The sequence below is a fragment of the Dermacentor variabilis genome, chromosome 4 (genome assembly GCF_050947875.1).
Source record: "Dermacentor variabilis isolate Ectoservices chromosome 4, ASM5094787v1, whole genome shotgun sequence".
Lineage (NCBI taxonomy): Eukaryota > Metazoa > Arthropoda > Arachnida > Ixodida > Ixodidae > Dermacentor > Dermacentor variabilis.
The window spans coordinates 122,441,917-122,464,566 of record NC_134571.1 but is presented as its reverse complement, the minus strand read 5'-3'; the positions used below and the strand labels follow the sequence as shown (position 1 = coordinate 122,464,566).

The following is a 22,650-nucleotide window of genomic DNA, read 5'->3' as shown; positions in this document are numbered from 1 at the left end:
ATGGATTCGAGCCGGACGTTAGACTAGATATAGAACATTATCTAGAGCGTGATCTTTTATTCCGCATCGTCTTTTCGGAGTTTTGTTTGTCTCAGATAAACGGCGAAAAAGAAAGAACGTAATGTATCCCTTTTGTGCTACCTGGGTATATATGCACGTGTCAAGGTCACCGTCAAGGTCACATAAACGGCCAGACAAAAACATATATATATATAACAACCGCGAATCGGAGGAAGAGCCAAAGAAAGCTATCGCTTTAAAGCCTTCTCTGTAGGTGTCCATGCCCAAATGAAGCTCTGACAAGCGCTGTAATATTAATGAGTTGTTTCTTTTGTGGCAGTTGGTTTCACTGTTCACCCATGAGTTAATACTGGCTGGCTTAGATTCAGCACTCACGACTGGGACATTTATATATATAATTTGTTCGTTGGGACATACATAATGTGGTAATTGTCAAACATTTATTTGCTAATGACTTTCTAACCCCAACCTGACGTCACGGCCGCTTTACTGACGTCAGCAGTGTCGAAAATTATATTTTTGTGTACTGCTACCACGCAATGTCTAACGAAACCTTGCTCGGTTGCTTGTTTGTTCTCATGGTTTATATCTGGCCGTGGTCCGTATCAATGCCGACTAACTTATAGTCATTCCATGTCAACTGTCGCAACGGATGCTCTCGAACATCTCTGATTTCATTAAACAACATAAGGTAAAAATTTGACGCGAGAAGAAAAGAATGTACATTTGGGGGCCATTTAAATTTTCTAGGACGGCGGCAAACCAGATGAGAGGCAAAAAATTTTCAAAAAGTCGAGTATTTTCTTTATTGTCGCAAGACGCATTACTACAGTCGGTAGACCTGTCATTTTTTTTATGCAAAAAATAATTTAGGCGCTATTGTTTCTTCATTGCAGAAGTATATTATAGAAACTATATACAAAAATTGGTTGGGTATAAAGCTCAGATAGATGGTCGACAACGCATATCTGCGAAAATTTGATTTGTGCCTTCATGTTGCGTAATAGTCTCGGAAAACAGCGCTGAACTTAGAAAACAACATTTTGACCCATGTTAAATATCAATAAAATACTGTCTTTCTAAAAAAATCCAGAAAATAGCAGTCATCACAGAGACTATCACCAGCTATTTAAGTTGTTAAACAGGTAATTTTGGTTTTAAGAAAAAATAAATAAAGTTGAGACCCGCATCGCGAAGTGTCGTTGTGTGTAGGCCATCACTACATGACTTTATGGTTGGAAATGTAAACTGGACTGACGAACACGGCACGGCATTGCAGGAACTGAACTCGCTATAACAGAAATAAGGGACAAAAGCGCTTGTCTAGCATATTAATGTGGTCTGGCTCAGAGTTTCTATTTCCATAAAAAAAACTTTTTATATTCAGGGTGTTTCGAAAGACGCGTTCGAAATTCGTTGAAAGATAGGCAAGACGCAGTGAGAAAGCGATCAACTCGACTATGTTTTCATCCCACAGGCATAGATTCTAAGATGGATCGAGCATTTAAAATAAGCACAGAATACTGGAAAATTTACATATTAAAGTTTAATCTGAAAGAGCCATATAATTGCCCTAATGGGAAAGTGTAAACGTATCATCCGGGGAGGTCATAATAAATTTCAGAGCAGACATGCTGAAGGTGAAGCTACTAATTTGTGCAGTCTATTGAGCTCCGGCTAATAGCAGCTGGAAGACATAAACTTAAGAACGGAACTCTCATGCCCTCAGCAGACGGTGATTAGTAGCGTGAGTACGTCTCACCTGCTGACTTGACATTTGTCCATGTCAAGTCGTGTCCTTACTCCATTATCTCGTAAATTATTTTATTTCCCATCAATCCTTTTTTAATCACTTGCTCCAGTCATTTTAGAGCGTATAAATGCGTGATGAAAATAATGCCAAGGAAATCACTTTCCTATCGCAGCTTGCCCATTTCGAAAGAATTTCGAAACCGTATTCTGGAACACCCCCTATTAAACATTATGCTATAGAAATGGGAGCTTTGCCGGACAACCTTAATATGCTGCACAAGTGCGTGTTGTGGCGTTCATTTTGAACGCAGCCAATCTGGCTCCAGCGTTTCAGTACCGTGTGCGTCAATCCGGTTTGTATTTCCAGCCATAATGTCACGCGGCGAAGGCCGACTCACAAAAAAAATTTTGCTATGTGGGTCTCCAATTCAAACGTTTCTTTTTTCTTCCTCCTCAAAACCAAAATTACAATTTCACACGTTTTTGCAGAAGAAGATGGTGCCCTTCCCTATGATGGCCGCTAGTTTCTGGATTTTTTACAAAAGATGGTACAATGCTCTATTAACGCGATAACATCGGCCAAAATGCTTTGTTTTCCAAGTTCAGTGTGGCCTTCCGGGGCGCAACACGGAGGCACAGACGAAATTTTGGAAGGCATATTGTCTGGACATCCGTATGATAATATTTTTTGGGCTTTCGGGACATAGTAATTATCTTACATATTTTCAAATAACATGAGAGATGGTTGAGCGTACCCGTTTCATTTTCAAGGCAATGCTCGGTTTACATCACCAAGTGCCTGCAATATTAAAAGAACAAAAATTTAAATGGGGCATGGAAGGAGAGGGGGGGGGGGCTAGTGTCACCAGAGTCATCGCGCCATCAATGTTACTATAAAAGTGTACAAGGTAGTGATTTCTTTAGGGGAATCCCGCGAGCGACTTGACGACCGTTAAGAAGGCCGTTAAGAATGCCGTCCTTCGAAGCCTTGAAAAACCAAGAACGGTTAATGAAAACACCCGCATTATCTAGTTTGCCTTAGGAGCACGTGGAGGACAGGCTTGGTAGCAAAAAAGGAAAAAGGAAATGCCGCACAATTCTGATTTGTAACCATGGCATCCTATTCCTTAGATTAAATTTATTTCTTGAAGGGACACTAAAGGAGAATAACAATGTAGATAGAGTATTCATCTAGAAGCCTATCATCATTTTCCGAATGCCATGATAGCAATCTGTTTCGGAGAAAATTGCCCCTGAGGGTCTTCCTGCTATACTTCAATTCGAACCGCCTGCGCCAAAGCGCAGGAGTTGACGTCATCTCCGCATGGCGCCCTCTATGACACTGTTTTTTTTTTTGCAAACTCTTTATTTGGCTCCATAGACGAGGCGTACTGTTTGGCGGCTGCAGGTGTTATGCTTGCAAGAATCGTTCTGAGGCTCTGCTCGAGTTAAGGATACCGGATATGGTCACATGTGACCCCGCCCGCCCGGAGGCGACATTACAATTGATAGTAAGTACAGCGGGGGCGTGGTACTTGCGGAGGCACCGGATGTTTGCGTGCATGCGCGAGTAAGAGCGGTTGTGAGAGGGAAAATCTGGGGCCTTTTGCTCCTTGAATATATGACTCCACTTAGGCACTACGGAGGAGTTTCTTACCGCGTGTTGTAGGCGTTTGTCCCTAGGCGTGCCGGCATTGCAGAGTGGGGTCGAGTTTGTTTACGCACGGACGCTGGCTGCCGGGGCCGCGAGACAGGCGATTATAGCGCAGATGTTTCGAGTGGCTTAAAGATAGCGGCAACACTCGACGCCCCTGCAACCCGCTTTGGGAATACGCCACGCCCCTCCTAACGCGTTTTACGCTATCTTAACCTAACGTCCACCTAACCAAATGAGGCCGCGACAGAAAAGCAATAATGCTCACGACGTAACCGTTGTGAGAATACGTCGCGCCACCCTAACGGCTCTTTCTCTAACGTAGCGTTAACCTAACCCAAGCTAAGCTAACGTTAACCTAACTTAGCATAACCTAACGTGGCCCAGACGCAAATACAATAATTTTTTAATTGTTCACTTTGTTAGATGTTGAAATTGTGAAATTGAACTGCTGTGAAGTCACGCCTGCTTAGCAAAAATACCATAGCACTATCATCAATGCAGCCATCCGCGATACGTATTAGTGTTTCTTTTAACAATATTTCACCAGCTGCCCTCTATGAGCTCGCAATCATAAAAGCTGCAAGGTGAGCCCATTATTTAGCACATTTTGGGATGGGTATCTAGAAAGTGGTGCTGGTCTCAGGATTACTTCTAGGCAAATAAGACTTCATTACGTCTCGGTTTGAATTTCGCTATTTCAAGGAGCCAATAATTAAAAAGAGTTATTGCAGCGCTTTAATTAGGGCTGAACAAAAAATTCTAGAGTATATGAGTAGATTACAGGTGGCGCACCGACCAAACTTTTCCCTAGAATTCTTTAGGCACATACACAATTACATTCCCCTCGGCATCGTCTTCAATGATTCACTCAAACCAAGCGCAGTGGGAAAGTGACGAGGACTACAGTCATCATGGCGCCAATATAGGATCACAGCGCCTGCGCTCTGAACGTGGTGAAGTTGTTCTACTAACAGAGGTTGAGGTGAGCGTCGCGCTTACTGTCCCCTCCGCTCACGTTTAACGTGCTGAGGCACTGCGGAGAACTTCGTCGATCTCGAATTTTTATCAGCGTATCTCTCAGAGGCGCAAGCGACGAGCAGTCGGCTTGTTCTTCGTAGAACAAGACGGTCACGTGGACGCACCGTCGCACGCCGTTGAACAGGCTCGGTGGTGAAGCTAGGACAGCATTCTGAAGAATTCTGGGGTTTTACATGCCAAAACCACGACCTTATCATAAGACGTGGATTATGAGTGTGTGTCTACGGGTCAATGTTGACCACCGGCGTCTCCGTAACGTGTGTTTAAGCCTAAGCACACAGGCAGTTCAGCCCCGTCGAAACACGACTACTGCTGCCAGGAACCGTACCCGCAACCTCATCCGCAGAAGCAGAACGACAAAGCAACACCTTTTTTTTTTTTTTGTAGCTGTTCTTTCTAGAGTTCTCCATTTGCATGAGCTGAAAAGGGCAAATAAATCTCATATGCCAGTGCAGAAAGAGCCAGTAACGCTAATTGATTAATTCTATGCACATGGTCAGCTACAGAATGATATTTCCGATCTTCAGGATACCCCAAAAGAAGCGGAGCTTCTTCTGGCGTTGCGATTTCCAACGGCCTCTCCATATTCAAACTGCTATGCTCGTACGTAAGATTCGCGACGCTCATAGCTACCGTAATGCCTCCCATCAGCGCCAAGGCACCATTTCCTGGAAAATATAAGTTTTATAACGCAGAGATTGCGATTCGCACTCATGCGCATACCATGCACACGAAGCCACAACCTATGCGTAGCAGTTGTGCAGTGGTTGTAGTTGGAATTTTACTGTTAATCTGTTTTTTTATGTCTTCAACAAAGCACAAAGGTCATGCGGGCTTTGGTGCTTCGACGCATCAAGTCTCCCGCGGGTAGTTCTTCACGCTTGGCTCGGTCAGTTCGCGTTTTCTTCTTCAACGACACGACATAGCTTACAGCCCTATTTCGAACGTATTACGCACACTCAGTTGCTGGTGATGACTTGGTATATCTAGGCGTATGCGTACCCTGCTGTCGCACCCAACCGGTAAAGCCACGGTAAACCGGTAAACCACCCAACTCAAAGCCACGGTAAACCGTCGCTGCGAACCACGCAGCGGGTCTGCGTCATGTGCGTGCGATCGAGTGGTGCTTCCTAGAGACAAGGACACTCTTTTGGGAGAGAGGAGCCGAGCCAGGCGGTGTCGTGAAGAGTGGGAAAGCGGCAGACGACAGGAAAAAAAATTGCCAAGGAAAAAAAAAGGAATTTTATGAGCTCAACGACTATAGCATAGGAATAATAATACAGAAAGAGCGACAAGGTATATGTGGTTTGTTAGTATTTGGCGAAACCGCGTGATTCGCGCGCCGCTCGCATGGGCAAACTTCCGCGTAATGCCGCGGCCGGTGGCATCGCCGACGCCAGCATGCCGCGGCGATGTCTTTTCCTCTCTCGTGCCCGCGGCATGTTTTAAACATGCGCGCGGTCGGCACGTACAGGCCTTGCGGTGCACACCGTCACTTGCACGCGCGAGCGGGGCAACGTGGACTCGCGTGCATACGCACTCTCGTTCGCAAGAGCAACGACGGTATTGCTCGTCGGGAACAGTCTGCTTTCACACCTCGCTACATCACTCCACCCTTCCTTCTACATTTCGCTTTCTTTCTTTCTTTCTTTCTTTCTTTCTTTCTTTCTTTCTTTCTTTCTTTTTGTTCCTTTACCTTCCCGCTGTTTGATACCACGTGTTTGTTTACACAGCCGGCGACGCGATCCGCTTCGGCTCGGTTTAATTGACAGGCGCTAAGCTCCGGCGCGCGGCGGATGTCACGTGAACGCGAGCGAAGGCCGCGGCGCAGCGGAACCGATCGAGGCGACCCTTGTCCGCACTCAACCGGAGTGAACCGCCTGGTGATCGCTGCCTTCAACCGCAACAAACAGCAACCTGTTGCTATGCGAAACGAAATCAGCCGGCACAGCTAAGAAGAGCGCTCTATTACGAAAGCTTACGCTGACGTCACGTCCGTAACCTCCACTAGGTGTCAATGTGACCCCCCCTCCCCCCCTTTTCTATCCTGGGTCGGAGCGTGCCGCAAAACTCTCGCGTTTCGGAGAGAGAGCAAACGGAGACATATCCCGCCCCGGTGCCGATGCTTGGCCAAGTAAATAATCCACGCAAGCAGCTGCGGAAGCTAAAGGACAAAAGGTCAGAATGAAGTGTGCATTGGCTGTGTTTGAACAGCCTTCTACCGGCTCCTGCTTTTGGATAAAGAAATCTAGCATTCTTCCGCACTTCCCTGACCATGTTTAAGCGGTACCTCGTGCGCCTAATAGCGTTTTATTTGGGAAAGTTGTCGGGTGTAGTAATACCGAATGCGCTCACACACTTAAAATTTTGACGATTCAGCATAAAGATGAATGAATACAACATTAGTTGATTAAATATACAATAGCGCCCGCAAATATTTTCGAAGTATGAGTTGTGTGGGAGAGGCGGAACGATTCGGACAGTTCAAATATTTTTAACACTGCCTGAGTTACAAAGTTGAGGAAACCAGTCACCAATAGCAGCAATGTACACATAAAATTTAATTATGGGGTTTTAAGTGCCAAAACCACGATGTGATCATGCGGCATGCTGTTGTGGGGGACTCCGGAATTTCTTTTTTTTTCGCTTTTGTGCTTCTTGGGGACGACGGGCTTGTGCGAACATCTGTAACTATTAATGCAATCTCTATAAGACCACACGAGTCAGCGAACTCACCACTAATTTCCTTCCCTCCTCTCTCTCTCCCTGCCATCTTTGTTTTCCCCTTTCCCATTCCCCCGGTGTAGGGTAGCCAACCGGACGTTATTCTGGTTAACGTCCCTGCCATCTGCTTTTCTCTTTCCCCTCCCTCTTTCCCCTCCGGAAATTTCGACCGCCTGTGGTTCTTTAACGTGCGGCTAAATCGAAGTACACGGGTGTTTCTGCATTCTGCCCCCATCGAAATGCGGCCGCCGTGGCCGGGATTCAATCCCACGACCCCGTGCTTAGCAGCCGAACACCATAGCCACTAAACAACCACGGCGGGTACTGTACACGTAGCTTTCATTGTGATTTCTGGATGCTTCGTCGTCGAGTGGTGCGGCTAGAAGGAATAGTGTCTTTTTGGCTGCCAAAGGTAACTAACTAGCTGTTTTGTGGCCATGAAAGGCTTGGCAAAGAAACGTAGATGTTCAAGACATAGCTAGCGCATCGAGTAACAAGACCATTCTCTTGACATCGTACGAAGCCGAGCTCGAGTGTGTCCTAACCGACCCCGACAACGTGGAAGGTCTGCCAGGAATCAACTTTCATGGGCCCTTAGGGAGCTTAAAACAATGCTATTTTCTGCACAATTCTGCTTGTACGTATTTGGACGAAAATAACATTTTTTAAGGTCTAGCTGAAGCGCAAACATCGCATAGACATAGTTGGGGAGGTCAAGAAAGGAAGAGAACATATATTGACGTTCTTCTTTCCGGCCGATCTGCCCGTATGTGCAAAGTCTGGCATTAGAGCTGAACACCGTGTCCTGAAAGTATTGGTCTTTCGCCGTTTCAGTTGTAAGTGCTTCATTAGTTAACTATCAGTGATTGAAAGTCAAAGTTGCGCATATTTTCAATTCAAATCAGTATTCAATCACTAATCACTAGGAAGTGCCGGAAAAAACTGCGCTGAAGGACTCAGTTCTAAGTTTCACTGAGCCCTGTTTTCTGGCACCGCACATATTGATGAAACATTATACATCACAACGCGGTATATGTTCGAAACTCATCCCATATAGACATTGAAACGAAGTTCCGAGACAGGACAGCGTCTTACACAGGCACAATCACAAGGCTCATGCTCCAGGATCTCGGGGGTCATGTTCTGACATGTGCGCACGAACACATTTGTCCTTGGCAGCATGGCTCATCACTCTGCACCGAGTGAGTCAGCGGCATAGAGAAGATCGCGGAACGCGGTCTAATATTTGGTTCGATTTATATATAGTTCGCAATCCACTCCTTTGGTCTGTATAAAAAGTAGTCATTTCTTTTTTTCAGTGATGCCGGTGGGGACCCTCCTCAGAGCAGCATCTTCTCTTTTTCGATGATCCTGGTGTCACTATGCTGTAAGTTCATTTTATTCATATTTCTTCCACGGATTGGCATGCCGGTTTATCATCATAAACTATTTTAAAGCTATCAGATCAGGCGCTAATCACACACAGACCTCGATCATTTGTGAATATGAGGTGAATGAGGGAGATACAACATGACAGCACACTTTGCCAGCGGCGACTAACGCACGGCAGCTAGTCAAGAACTACTGAAGTGAAGGATAACATAAAACTGTTCTGCATATGGAAGAATGCTCGCTAAGGGAAAACGTGAGATTTTCTTGCTACGACTACTCTGAATGTAGAGTACGCTGCCCATAAATGTAGCTTGAAATTTAGTCAGCGTATAGCTGACGCGCGCACACATGATACGTGTGCGATCTCTAGAAGAAAACAGAACGTTTCCCGCGCATTTACACGCCCACAGCACGGCGGCAGTGGACGTGCGGCACGCCGTGCTAGTTTTAGATGCCATACCGGTGTATTGGACGGCCATATTCATTCGACCCTTGTTGGGTATATGTGAGACGCGTCCGGTTTTATTGCGGTGAGCCACTAAGGGGCAGCCTTCACGGAGCTTTTTATTCGGGCTATTCGGGCGGGCTTTTTGTCATGAGCTGACACCTGCAGGATCGTCTTATTAACCGTCGCAATGAGTTGGCACTCGATTTTACTTTTCTTTTTCTCATGCACCTGAACTAAGCTTAGTTCATGTTATAGGGATATAGTACATTAAGCGGTATTATTAAATGGCAATTTTTGTACGAATTGAACAGACACACTTGCCGTGAGAGGAGGCTCGGTAGGTCGCGAAGAACGGCAAGATTAAGAACACGTGGCGACGCCAAGTTAAAGTTCCCGCCCCGATCTCGTTGTGACGTTAATCGGGTTTCTTGCAAAGTCCTATAATGCGCCCAAAATGAACGAGAAAATCAACCTAACAAGTTCCTAAAACTTTACGTTTGTCAAAAAAATGACAGGAATACGCGAAAATATTTCGAATTCCATTAGTGTGCACCGACGAACCAACGCTATAATTCAAAGACTACAAAAAAAAGAAAAATAAGAACGGGAAGTTTGGCTTTCTATTTATCGAGTAAACGTGAACATTCTTTTTTGCAAGCTAGTACAAGTGGAGTTTTCAAAGAAAAATTTATTCGTCCTAAACTGACCTAGTGTTGAAGTGCCGATTTAGCACCTCTGCCTTTGCACAACTGTCGTTGCTGCCCGTATTCCCCACTTTCTCTACAGCCATAGAAAACCGTTGTGAAACGCATGCCCATTGTATGGCAGTTGGCGAAACCTGACTTGCGGTCAATCGGTTCTTATTTGGCAAATGGTGCAAGTATGAATAGAAAGAGAACATGAAAGTAAACTTGGAGCGCGAAGTAAGAAAAACAGTTACGACCATGTGGACACGGACAAGCGCTGACTTCTAACTGAAATTTGTTTGGAAACGGCGTGTTTACATACACAGCCAGAAAAAAGAAATTCCCAGATCTAACGCACATCTTTGAACCTCTGCGAAGCGAGGCTTTCGTGAAGCGACTAATCAAACGCTAATATAAATTTGCCCGCTTTGCTCCTGCGTCTCCGGCGTAAATGAAACTGGCGCGTGCTCACACGTTCTCGTGCATCCGGGCTACTCAATGTGATGCACGCGGCGATCATCTGAAAGGTCTAGTGGGTGCTGGCACTGTGGAAGTATACTAACGGCTACGGCTATATTTCAAGGAAAGCACCAGCAGAATTACAGCTGTGTACCACTTTCAAACCCCAGAGCTTGAATGGCTCCCTAGGTTTGAAGCATTTTTAAACGTGCCCGAATATTAAAGGGTTCGCACAATAAGGCCAGTTTTTAGGCTCCCCGAATGTTTTCTTTACAAGGTGCGGGTGCTGTTCAATGTGGCAATAAAGAAAGAAAGGCTGTGGCCTAATGGTTAGACCACCAGGCTGATGCGCTTGAATGACCGAGGTTCGATGCAATGCTAGGAGGCGTAATCGAATTATGTCTTTTTTTTTTCATATGAGCTATTCAGCTAAATAGCAGCAACAACCAGTCAGTAAAGGCCGGGAGGGGGATTGCAAAGAAATCTTCACTTTAATAGAATATGGAAGCAAATTCTGCGGAGGGGTTTTAAAAAAAAAAAATCAGCGTTTCCACCAGTGTACTACGCCAAGGCACGTGCAGGGTAAATATTCAGGAAGGCTGAATGCATGGGCACCACGCACCGATCCTCTGCGTCGCCTGGCACTTGGATTTGTGCATGACAGCGAAGTTGTCGAATTTTGGTTTGCACCCGCGCATGCGACTACGGGCCGCTAAGTGACCTCTATGTCATCGGTTGGCATTGAATATTCTTAGTTCCGAAACTACTAGTTATTTAACTGCTTCTCCATATATATGTGTATCTTCGACCTGGTTGCACTGCACTTAGATGATACGTTCCTTCTTTTTTTTCTTTCACCTACACCCATCACAGTCCTGATCGGATGCTGCATATGCTACATGATCATCACGGTGATGAACGCATCGCAAGACAGCATTGTTAAATGGCTGAGCCGCCTCATCCCGCTGGCCGGAGCTGGCTGCTCGGCGGGAATGGTGCTGCTGGCCATAAACCCCGTGGGTCACTTGCGTAGAGATGGCAGCTGGGTGAGTCATTCTACACAGCTCCTTCATTGATGCCGCTGCTTTGAAGCTCTTCGTACGAAAGTTGAAGCAGTGCGTTGTCAAATGGGTATGAAATGTACTATTCAGGGTAACAGTGTGCACCTAGACAGCAACTGCTCTTGCTTTAGTTTTAAAGGAACGCGAAAGAGAAAAGCGGTTGCGCCTGCATAGGTAAATTACCCTTCTTCATAAACGCCACTTTTACCTTGAGAAGACGCTTGGTAAGCGAGATGAGGCGTAAAGATGAAGGACAGCTGGCGGCACTGCCTTGAAGTTACCGCACCAGCTGTCATTGACGGAACCGCAAACATTGCGTGCTTCTACAATGAGTTCGGGGCTAGTTGTTTATTCACCATGGAAACGATGCCGCTTTTCTTAACGCTTTAGTTAGGATGCTTTTTTTGAATACACCATTATTGCTACAATGACATTCTATACATTAACATAAAGCTATAGAAATGTTCTTTCCAAAGTTGTATTGAGAACGCATGTTAGGATGTTTTATGCAATATTGTTTTTGAAAGACAGCATCTACTGAAATCCAAAGAAAATGTTTACAGTGTTATGCTGCTGGTACAAAAAGAATAAAAGAAACTTCATAGGATAAGTGAAGTGTTTTCATTTTAGTTTCCTACAGTACGCGAAATTTTCCATGTCCTAGTTCATAAGCGACGTGTGTTGCGTTTCATTTTGTTTTATGCTTTCCGAAAGAAACAGTGTGTTCCGGGTAGGTGCCACAATTCCACAATTATTGGGCAAAGCATCACACTCGGCTGAGCCGTGGTCAACGTATCTCTACGACAAGCTGTAGATACACGGTAGATAATACAGGCGATATTGCCACCATCCCCAGGACATGCCAGTCGGCTCAAGAAATTGTTAAGTCATCAAAGGGCAGCAAGCGGAACTCGCTGCCGTAAAGCTGGCGGCTGTCCGTGTTGGTCTTGCGGTCTGCATCGCATGAATTAAAATCCCATGATCCCACATAATGCTCGCACTCGTTTCTAATATAGTAGAATTCGAACAATCATTTGAGGACTCCACACAATCACGAGACCAACGCCGTTCACGCGAGTACCCATCTGCCGGAGCGCTGCGGCCATCTTCACGATGACAGCTTGCTCACCTCCTCACGCTCGTCCGAATAATCGCCGCCCCACGGTGAAGAAATTAACTACCCAAGAAATACAAAGTTCACTTTTTAAAACTATTCCCAGTTCCGAGTCCCAACCCAGTTCTAGGTGCAGCCACAATTCGGTGTGGGCACCGAGAGCCTTGAAATAGGGCGCCATGCTTGTCGGTCGGCTGTGACCCATGTTTAATGTCCGTTGTATACAAAGATGTGTTTATGATCCCGCTTGACTGTTTACCATTTGAATCATGAAAAACTTGTTGCTCGGTGTGGCGACTTTTCCTCAAAGTAGGCCCCATTTCGGGCATGCATTGGCCCTTGTTCTTGTACTGCTAAAGGGATCCGTTCCTCCCAAGCACAAGACGCGCATTAGAACGAAGCAGACATCAGCTTCCTGTCTAACGTGTCTGTTTGCCTCGTGTTCACAGATCGCTTATATTCGAATGTAATCTCGTGCTGTCTCTGCGCTCTCATCCCTCTTTTTTTTTTCAACAACATGTGCATGTAACTACAGTAGTTCAGGATTTTTCTCGCATACGAAAGCAAGCTCAACCTCCATATTAGGATATTTATTTCCTTTCTTTGTGAAGGTGTGTCACTCTGCAGTTCTGTATGTTACCATCATTAGCAAATATGCGGGGAATGAGATCTTACACGTTAGAAGCATCGCTCACAATGGCACCGAATTGGATAATGGAGGAGAATAATAAAAACTCGCGTCGGTTGGACCTGCTCGTAGTGGAAGAAGAGTGCAAGTTGCAGATAAGAACAGGGGCACAAACCGGGTTTTTCCTTGCGGCTTGTTTTCGCAAAGTATATTGTACTTTATTTCTAAATACAGCGCAAAAGACACGGACCACCAAGAAGCTGACAAATGCTCTCAATTATTTTACCCTGCCCTGCTTTACAGTTAAAACTCAATCCAACGAAACCCGATTTTACGAAGTTCCCTATCTAACGAAAAAATATCCATTCCCCGGGAGGTGCCCGTAGGGTTCGATGTTGTCGTCAACCCGAATCAACGAAGCTAACTTGTCCGAATTCAATTTACCAATGTTTTTCCTGAAATAAATGAGTAAAAAAAGCGGTGATTTCTTTCTAATTTTGGCACAGACGGGTTTTCCTTCGAGCGTGCGCTCTAAAGCTATCGCGTTAAAACATCTACGCGCCGTGGTCATGGCCATAGCTTTACTTTGACGAGGCTGCACGAGTCACCCATGCGCGGAACAGCGGACTCAACACCATCTAGGTATGGGCGGCGGTGGTTGCTTTCGTTACTTCGTGGTTTATGCGACAGATGGCTGGATTAGCGGCAAATAAATGCCGCGGTAGCTTTTGCGTGTCGCTACGCTACAAGTTTAGATTTCGAAAGACTGAAAATTTTCTTACTCGATTTTTTGAACTTCCCGATTTAACGAAATAATTCGAGCGTGGTCGTCACTTCGTTAAATCGAGTTACAACTGTACTTTCAATATTGCTAGTAATCTAGCCCAAGCGGACCCATTACTGAATGCTGTTCTGTTATGCCTTGAAACAACAACCCTTACGCTAGCACCAGAAACACTCAGTTAAGCTACACTGGTAAATGATAGTTCCGGGGGGAAAGAAACGTCAATCTTACCATGAATCATGGTAAGCCACGAAAGTCCCAAACTGCCACGATAGCCCTTCCCCAGGTTGAAGTACTTCAACAGCGCCTCCTCGGTAATGATTAACAACATTATAATAAACAACGATTGCATCGTAATTACGAACAAATGTACTGCCTAGCGAATTCCGAAAGCATTTTCCTACTGAAAATGGTCCGAACATGTCAAAATAATATGAAAACCGTGACGCCATTACAACGCACCGGGGCTGTCCTTCTGGCTTGAAATTCAAGAGAATGCGTTTATCTCGTTTCCGGTTTTAATAACAAACCTTTTGCTGACGAGCATTATCACCACCGAGTATGTAAAAAAAAAGTACTTCACGAGACTAAAAACCTTAGTGTCGTTCCTTAGTATTCCTTTAAGTTGATATCTCTCTCTTCTGCTTGTCTCTACCCTCCTGGTGCAGCTGCTTCCCATCTTCGTGCCACACATAATCGGGGCCGTGGGCATGTTCGCCAGTGGCATCAGCCTCATGTGGATCCTCGCCCTGTGCAACTACTTCCTCGACTACGGCGCCTGGAAGACCTCCTTCTACGCGCGGTGCCTTATTGCCATCGTTGGAGTCGTTTCCGGAGTGATGAGTAAGAACTATATGCGGTCGCATTTAAATGCATCTGACATGACCGGCTTCACGTGATTAAAATGAGTCGAACGAGGGTAGCGTCCTGTCCGGAGCTAACGTTTCGACAAGGCGACGTGTCTTCGATAACAGTAGCAAACTCGGCGAGTTGGAACTGGTTCGTCTTTGAAAAGGTGCTTGGAACTAGGAACAAGACAGAGAAGGGATACAGGACAGAGGACACATGCACTGACAACTGAGCGTTTCCTAAAAAAAAAAGCACGCTAGCGCATACAAAAGAAAGGTACAGGCAGTGAGCTAGCGCTAACCAGGAATCCCACTCAATCCATCTGCTTTACACGTTAAGGATGAAATACCGCCAAAACAAAAATATGTATTGAATCTCCACGTTAGTATAGCATCTTAAGCTCACTATCATCAGCGACATGCCAGATGCGCAATTTTCTGTGGGTAAGTCGCATCTGCGTAGTGCCATATACGAGGGGAAGTCAAGAAGTAAAGAGACTTTTGCAATTTCTATCACTGGGGTTCGGTAACACTGCTAGTAGACAGGGCTGAATTAGTGTCGGCTGCAACACTTCTATGGAACGTGTCACTCATATTCACGCGTTTGTCGTTGAGCGTAACAGACCGTTAGACATGGCAGCTCCATTGTCGATCTGCACCAAGGAGGAAATGAGGGCAGTGATTCGCTTTTTGTTTGTGGAAGGTGTTAAGTCGGCGGAAATTATTCGTCGAACGCAATTGCAGTATCGTGACACCTGTTTATCGCGGAGCAAGATCTACGTATGTATAGAGCGTTTCAAATAGCGAAGAACTTCTTTATGTAACGAGGAAAGATCGGGCGAGGCATCGACGCAATGACTGAGGACAATTCGAAAGTCATTGAGGGTATCTTGATGGAAAACTGACGAATCGCAGGGGTCGAAATCGCCAATATTTCACATATCCATCATAGTTCAGCGTATTCCATCTTACACAACAGGCTAAATTTTCGGAAAACGTCTGCAAGGTGGGTCCCGAAAGACTTGTCAGCACAGCATAAAGCACAGAGTTTGGGCATCTCTCGTAAACATATGGCCCGTTATCGTCACGAGGAAGATGGATTTTTACAGCATATTGCTACTGTAGATTAAACTTGGGTACATCATCAAGAACAGGAATGTAAGGCTGCGAGCATGGTTTGGAAACACTCATTATCACCAGAAGTTAAGAAATTGAAACGTGAACCATCCGCTAGTAAGATTTTGCTAACGCTAATCTGGGACATGAAAAGTGTGGTAGCAGTTGATCTCACCCCAAGAGGCGAAACTGCGAACAGTGAAAACTATTGTGATGCGTTACGAACTAAACTGAAATCTGCAGTCAGATCCAAACGTCGTGGAAAACTGCGAAAAGGTGTCATCCTGCAGCAAGATAACGCTCGGCCACATTCTGCCAAACGGAAGGCCGAAACAATAAAGGAGTTGGGATTCGAATTACTGGAACGCCCACCATACAGTCCATACTTTGCTCCAAGCAATTTTTGTATGTTTGGACCACTGAAGGAAACACTCAGGGAAAGAAGATTTGCAACCAACGCAGAAGTCATTGATGCGATGAAAATTGGTTGCAGGTGCAACCCAAAAACTTTTTTTTTCCGACGGAATCAAAAAACTTATGATACGTTGGGTAAAGTGCATTGAAGTGCAGGGAGGTTATTTAAAAAAATGATGTTTGTTTCAGTTTTCTATTATAAGAATAAATGTACCTTTTGTCAAAAGTCGTTTGACTTTTTGACTTCCGCTCGTAATAGTGAAATTAAACTGTTCGCTATCTGAAGATTAAACTTATATTGGTTATTTTCACCATATTTTATCTAGCGTGCAAGGTTGAGGGAGTAAGTGGGATGTCCGGCTGGCTGCTGCGCACTGTCCTTGTATGTTTGTTTGGTACATTGCCTTTTTTTGTGTGTGTTTTAGTGAACGCTCAGTGGTCATCGGAGCATGTGTCTGGAGTCCCTTCCTTGCCTTGTGCCTCGTTTTGAGCGCCTTTTCAAAGATGGACTTGTTTTCATCAGAGAAAGTTGGAAAGTCTCTTTGTGGAAACTTTACCTTGAGTCTGAGGTTTGTTGAGCGATTGTTGATCATTTTAAGTCTCTACGTTCGTGCGTATTCATTGTCTTGGTTTGACCTACTTCACGTAATCGAACTTCATGCTAATGAAACATTAATGTCGCTTAATCGAATACGAGTTGAAAGGTGAGCGCAAAGGATCGAATAGTTTTCCTGCAGTTTTCATATACAGTGCATGACTTTCAGGTAAATTTGTAAACATACTGACTAGCCTCCAAGGCCTGCTGTACCGACTCATATTTGGCAGGGAAGTAAAACCAATTTGTTTCAAACACGATTGTAGACCATAATTTTATCAGTGCTTGTTGTTATAAAACATATGGGAAAAAGTCGGAATTTTGAGTAGCTGCCGCATAATTCGCCATAGGGATTAAAAACGAACAGTTGTACGCCTTTCATTCTTTGATATCTACTAAATCATTTTGCATAGAAAACGATTGTCATATCTGCAACTGTGTCATTACGTTTCTAGTGGAATGGAAATGAGCCGTGTATCTTTCCGGCAATGTAAAAAAACAAAAAAGATGTTTTCTGTTTTTTCTTCTGCGCGAGACCGCTGCCTCAACAATATACGACTGGCGCGTAGTTGCGTGCTGCTCGACAGTTTTCTTTTTAATCTTGATTCTGGAAGCGATATAGGATAATGGTAAAGTCGTTTCAGTTACGCGAAATGTAGTTTCCAGCACAGGAAGCAAAGTAGAAAAGGCTGGGCAAGCCGAGTTTTATTTGTTTCAATCTTGTGTCACGGAAAAAAAAAACTGCACAGAGCTACGTTTCGCGTTTATAAAGGAGATTAAGTCTGTTCGTAAACGTATTACCCTTTGAGGTACATCACATTTTTGAAGACGTTGGCGGAGGCAACCAGGCTTGCAGCGCCATCTCTTGGCGGCGAGTTTAGCTGGAGAAGCCACGAAGCTATTATCGCAATGACGTACAATATCATACTTAACTGCTGTTGTAAAGTGACGGTAGCAACATGATCAATCACATGCAGTCCTTTTATGAATTTCCTGTTATTACAACCAAGCAGCTCAAAAAACTCAAATAATGTGGCTACCAGCGTTGTTACTGCAATGAGTGGTTCCGGTAGTCCGTTACTTCGTATACAGTAATACATTTGCGGATGAATATCTCCAATAGGTTCTGCGCACACGAGTTTCTGCTTAGGTTCTGTGGTTTCGTCCTGGGGTCTTGTCCTGCAAGCGTGCCAGTTTTCAAGCATGCCGGCTCATTCTACTTTCTCTGTTGGTACATTACAGAGGCCATACATTTCAAAAGTCACACAATAAGGAATAGCTGCGAACTTAATTGTACTGTCAACTCAATGAAATATCAGTGCAGAACAACAAATGCTTTGTTTTGGAAAGGCTCTATTTGCTCTAGTTGCTGTATATTTAAACGACATCTGAGCAAAGTTCGACCGCAGGGACTAGACAAGAAAAAAGAAAAAAAAAAGCAAAGGCACAGGCATTTTAGGGCAAGCAGATGCTATGCTCCAAGGCAAGGTGGCCTTTATGTTCACTCGAAGATGAAGGGAAGGGCCCGTGTGGATACGTGAAGCGTCTAGGAAAGCTTCCTCCAATGTTTTCACTGTGAAAACTTCCATGGCATTACAGTTAAAACCTCAACAAATGGGTGAAAAAGTATATATTTTTTAATGTTAGCACATTTACCCCTTCGTGGGCAAATGCGAGTTATGCTTGCATGGTTCAACCTGCTTAAGTACTTCGCAGCTATTCGCAAGCTGCAGTCTGCCACGACCTCCACCGCGGTAACGCACCTGTGCGGCTTCTTTTTTTTTTTTCTTTAGGCTTGCTGTAAGGCACCGGGCACCATTTGGAGGCACGACTGTTAGTTAGCCTCTTAACCTAGAGAAAACAATAGAGATCAGGCGCTCGCTTCCAGTTGCGAAGCCGCTGGTTATGGCAGGTTACGCAAACGGAGAGCGTACACGGACGAAGCGTGCGCTAACCAAGGACTCCTTCCGCGTTCTGCGTTTCCCACGTCGCGAGCTTCACTGGCTTCGTCCCATTGTGCTTTCTCGCGTTAGCGCCAGCGACGCGAGTTGACGCTTCTCATCTGCGGCATCCATCTCGGCGCGCGCAAGGTCACCCCGGGAGACGTGAGCCCGCCCTTGGCTGTCGCGCTTTTGACGAATTGCACCTGCCGACTGCCGTGTACGACGCCGCGTAGTAGGATTGTGACTCCCCCCGAACCTTCTCCTTCTGAGAAAAGAGCTCGCTTCGCCTCACTATATCTGCGGCGTTTTCTCTTTTTTTTTATTTTGCAAGAAGTTCTTTGAAAGCGTGCGTAATGCCCATGCACGTGCTACCGCCATCTGCGATAATGCGCGTGATCCTAGTCTAGCCTTGGTCACGTAGACCATAAGGCCAAAAGTGTTGCTCCGGAGTTATGCAAAGCAGCACTTGGGCTGCAAGGCCGCGCCGTATGAAGGTTCAGTGTCGCTAGGGAAAGAACCATATTTAAAACAGGGCAAATCCCAGAAGGTGTAAGCGGGCCATGTGGCAGTATGACGATGATATGTCTGGAATATTCGTGTTCATTCCGGATACATGCCTCGACAACACCCTAGAAAGCCTTGCAACTCCACGTTTTCCTCCAAACTGTCTATTGCCCCGGTCACCTCGCATGGTAGAGTTCTTATCCGTAGTGCCGAACTGAGTGCCATCCAAATAATTGCTCAGGTCCAACGCGCGTATTGAAACCTACGAGAAACGACGCAGCCTTGAAGAAGTTAACAGAATGTTAAAAAATATATATCATGAGGTTTTGCGTGCTAAAACGACTTTCTTATGAGGCATGCCGTAGTGGGGGCACCAGAAATTTGGACCGCCTGGGGTTCTTTAACGTGCGCCTAAATCTAAGTACACGGGTGTTTTCGCATTTCGTCCCCATCGAAATGCGGCCGCCGTGGCCGGGATTCGATCCCGCAACCTCGTGTTTAGCCGCCCAACACCATAGCCACTAAGCAACCACGGTGGGTTTAATAGAACATTATGAAACCGGTCAGCTTGTGCAGTGCCTTCTGCGGCATAGCGATTACGCATCATGCCTGGAAAGTCAGCAAGACGCGGAAACTACAACAGCGTGACCCGCAAGTTAGATTGTTTCAGGGATCGGCCCACTTTTCATGACGCAATCTTCTGGATCAATCCAGTTTACTAGGGCGCTGTCTCCACGACTGGCCCAGCTCACTCGGCAAGAAGCAGACTAAGCATTTGCGTCAGATCGCGGAAAGGAAAGCATAAAGAGCTTCGCTTTAATAACGAAATTATGCGCTTAAAGGGGTAGGCTTGTTCCAGTAACGATATTAGGTATCGTTTTTTCGTAATTCTGTAGGCGACAAAGCTGGCCATCTACACGTCTGTAGGGTTATTACAGCTCGCTTTGCGCATGTATAAGCATATTCGTTATAGTGTGTTTTCCTGTGTAAGAGCTATTCGGTAACACATTATCAGTGGCAGTTACGGCTAGCAAAGTCCAGGTGGCTTCACTTACAAAGCTTTGCCTTACCATAGGGTCTCATGGTCGTGCGAAAAAAAAAAGATGACAGTCACTTAGGTATGCTTACGTGATTTGATGACGAAAGCATGAGCATTTATCTAAGTTATCACATTAAAACTCTACTTTATTTCACCTTAATCCATCCTAATCAACCTCTATCGACATTAATACACTTTAATCCTCCTTGATTAATTCACCTTCATTGGCTTTACTTCACCGTGGGATTTCGCAGTGCCAGCCGCCGCAGGTCCGGCGCCGGGAACGTGACGTCAACACTTCGCCACCTGGGTTTTGTTATCATCGGATAACGCCGGCTGTTGCGCTTCATAGGGCATATAAGGCTTTCACATGGACAGTTTCTCCCGAAGGTTGATGCATTGAAAGTGATAACAAGGTTTAGAGTTGCGGCTGAAGCTCCCTGAATGACGTGTTAACAATAAGCGAGGCCGACAGGTTGGCGCGACGTGGCATGCGAGTCAACTGCTGCTGCACAGCAGAAAAATTGCTGGCTCTCCTGTAATCGAGAGTACATGTGAGCATGAAATGGCAACCGGCAAAGCAGATTGTTTGGAGATGATATTAACAACAATCTTAAGTGGATGCAGCGCATGTTTGGAACAGCACACCCCACCACGCCACACGGCATCTCACCAAGCCATACTATGCACTGGCTTATATGAATGCTGTCCAGCTAGAAGAAGAAAACCGGCTGAAGGCCGCACAACAGGCAGCTGAAGACGCCAGGGAGACAGAGTGCCACTGCCCAGCCAGAAGAAGAATGAATTGAATTCTGGGGTTTCACGTGCCAGAAACACGATTTGATTATGAAGCACGTCGAATTGGGGGACCGCGGTATAATTTTGACCACCAGGGGATCCTTAACGTGCTCCCTATGCACGAGACACGAGCGTTTTTGCATTTCGCGTCCATCGAAATGCGGCCGCCGCGGCAGGGATTTGATCCCGCGACCTCGTGCTTAGAAGCACAGCACCAGAACCCTTAAGCCACCGCGGAGGGTAGAAGTGCCTAAAGGAGGTGCCACGTAGCGTGGCGCCATCTCTCGAGGCGAGGGAAGACCCGCGCCGCGGAACTCGCCGACCGCTGGCGTTCAGCGTTCAGCGGCAAAAGGCGACAATCACGTGTATGGTGCACTGTGTCTGCCTTTTGAACGTGGTTGTTGGAAATAACAAAAAAAATTCAGCGTACTAGAAGTTACAGCTTGAGTGGCATTGTGAACAACCATTGGGAAGAACTCGGAAGCAATATTTCTGTAACTTGTTTTGGCAGTAACTAGCGTATGTAATGTTGCCCTGTACAAAGGGTTGGATGCCAGAGAGCATTTTCGTAAGTTTTGACTGGTTGCCCGGTTGATCTCCTTTTGTTCTCGCAGTAGACATCCTGCGGATGCTGTATTCGGGAGCAACATTTGAGCATTTTGACACCTACATTTGATGTGACAAGGGCAGTGCGATAGGGCTGTTCTTTGTCACTCATATTGTTTGTGCTTGCGATTTATCCGTTAAGGCGTTTTAGCGAGAACCCGCTCGTAAGAGGTCTTCATATGCTGGGAACACGGTGCATAAAAGTGTCAGCGTATGCGGATGCCATCACTTTGTTTTGACCGGATGGGGACAGTCTTGTAGATGTATTTCGTATTTATAATCGATATGCTTCAATGTCAGGGGCAAAATAAATGTGAGGAAATGTGAGGCATTAAATTTACGCCGTGCTGAGATAACACTACCAGGAGACATTAAACAAACCGATCATATGCAAATACTAGGCATCAAATTTTGTACAAGTGGTGTTTCACCTCACACGTGGCAGGACATTGTCAGCTCCATTAAAGAACAGTCGGAAGCAGTGACTGCGTTGCCGCTACCGGTGGCAGAAAAGGCTTTCTTTTTTAAGAACGTATTGTGCAGCAAACTTTGGTTTGCTGCAAGGTAGCTCTCCCCCCGTCACCAACAGTACGCGTAGTAAACTCACTTATTTTCTCATGGTTCTAGCTGAACAAATCGCAATTCGTAGCGCCGCAGTTTTTGCGTCTGCCGAAATCTAGCGGAGGATCGAGCTTGCCATGCATAGTTACATTTGGTAGGCTGCTGTGCACTAAAAATACATGTGATCTACTTGATGATGATGACTACCCAAGCAGGCCACTGCTCCTTTATTGGCTCGGCCATTACCGCCGAACGCTTATGCCGCAGAGTACGGACAACTCGCTTCCGACAGCTGTAACGCCAGCACTGCAGTATGCGGCGGCTGCAAGCTTGCAAAGCCAGCTTGCACAACTAAGAATTATAAAGTGGCGTGCGACACCAGTTTCCAGGCTTTGTGAAACGTGTGAAACAGGTGCACCTCGATGGACAGCTACTACACAAATATGGAAAGCCATGCTTTAA

The 22,650-nt window shown here is 45.6% G+C and overlaps 1 protein-coding gene across 2 annotated transcripts in view; it reads left to right on the top strand.

Moving 5' to 3' along the window:
* The window catches only part of LOC142579701 (DNA damage-regulated autophagy modulator protein 1-like), an 80,135-nt gene that overhangs the window by 40,595 nt on the left and 16,890 nt on the right, over nucleotides 1–22,650 (top strand). For both annotated transcript variants that reach the window (XM_075690181.1, XM_075690182.1), the window contains exons 3-5: nucleotides 8,512–8,579; nucleotides 11,051–11,223; nucleotides 14,433–14,607. In XM_075690181.1, the coding sequence (XP_075546296.1) occupies nucleotides 8,512–8,579; nucleotides 11,051–11,223; nucleotides 14,433–14,607 (416 nt within the window). The remainder of the gene's footprint in view (nucleotides 1–8,511; nucleotides 8,580–11,050; nucleotides 11,224–14,432; nucleotides 14,608–22,650) is intronic.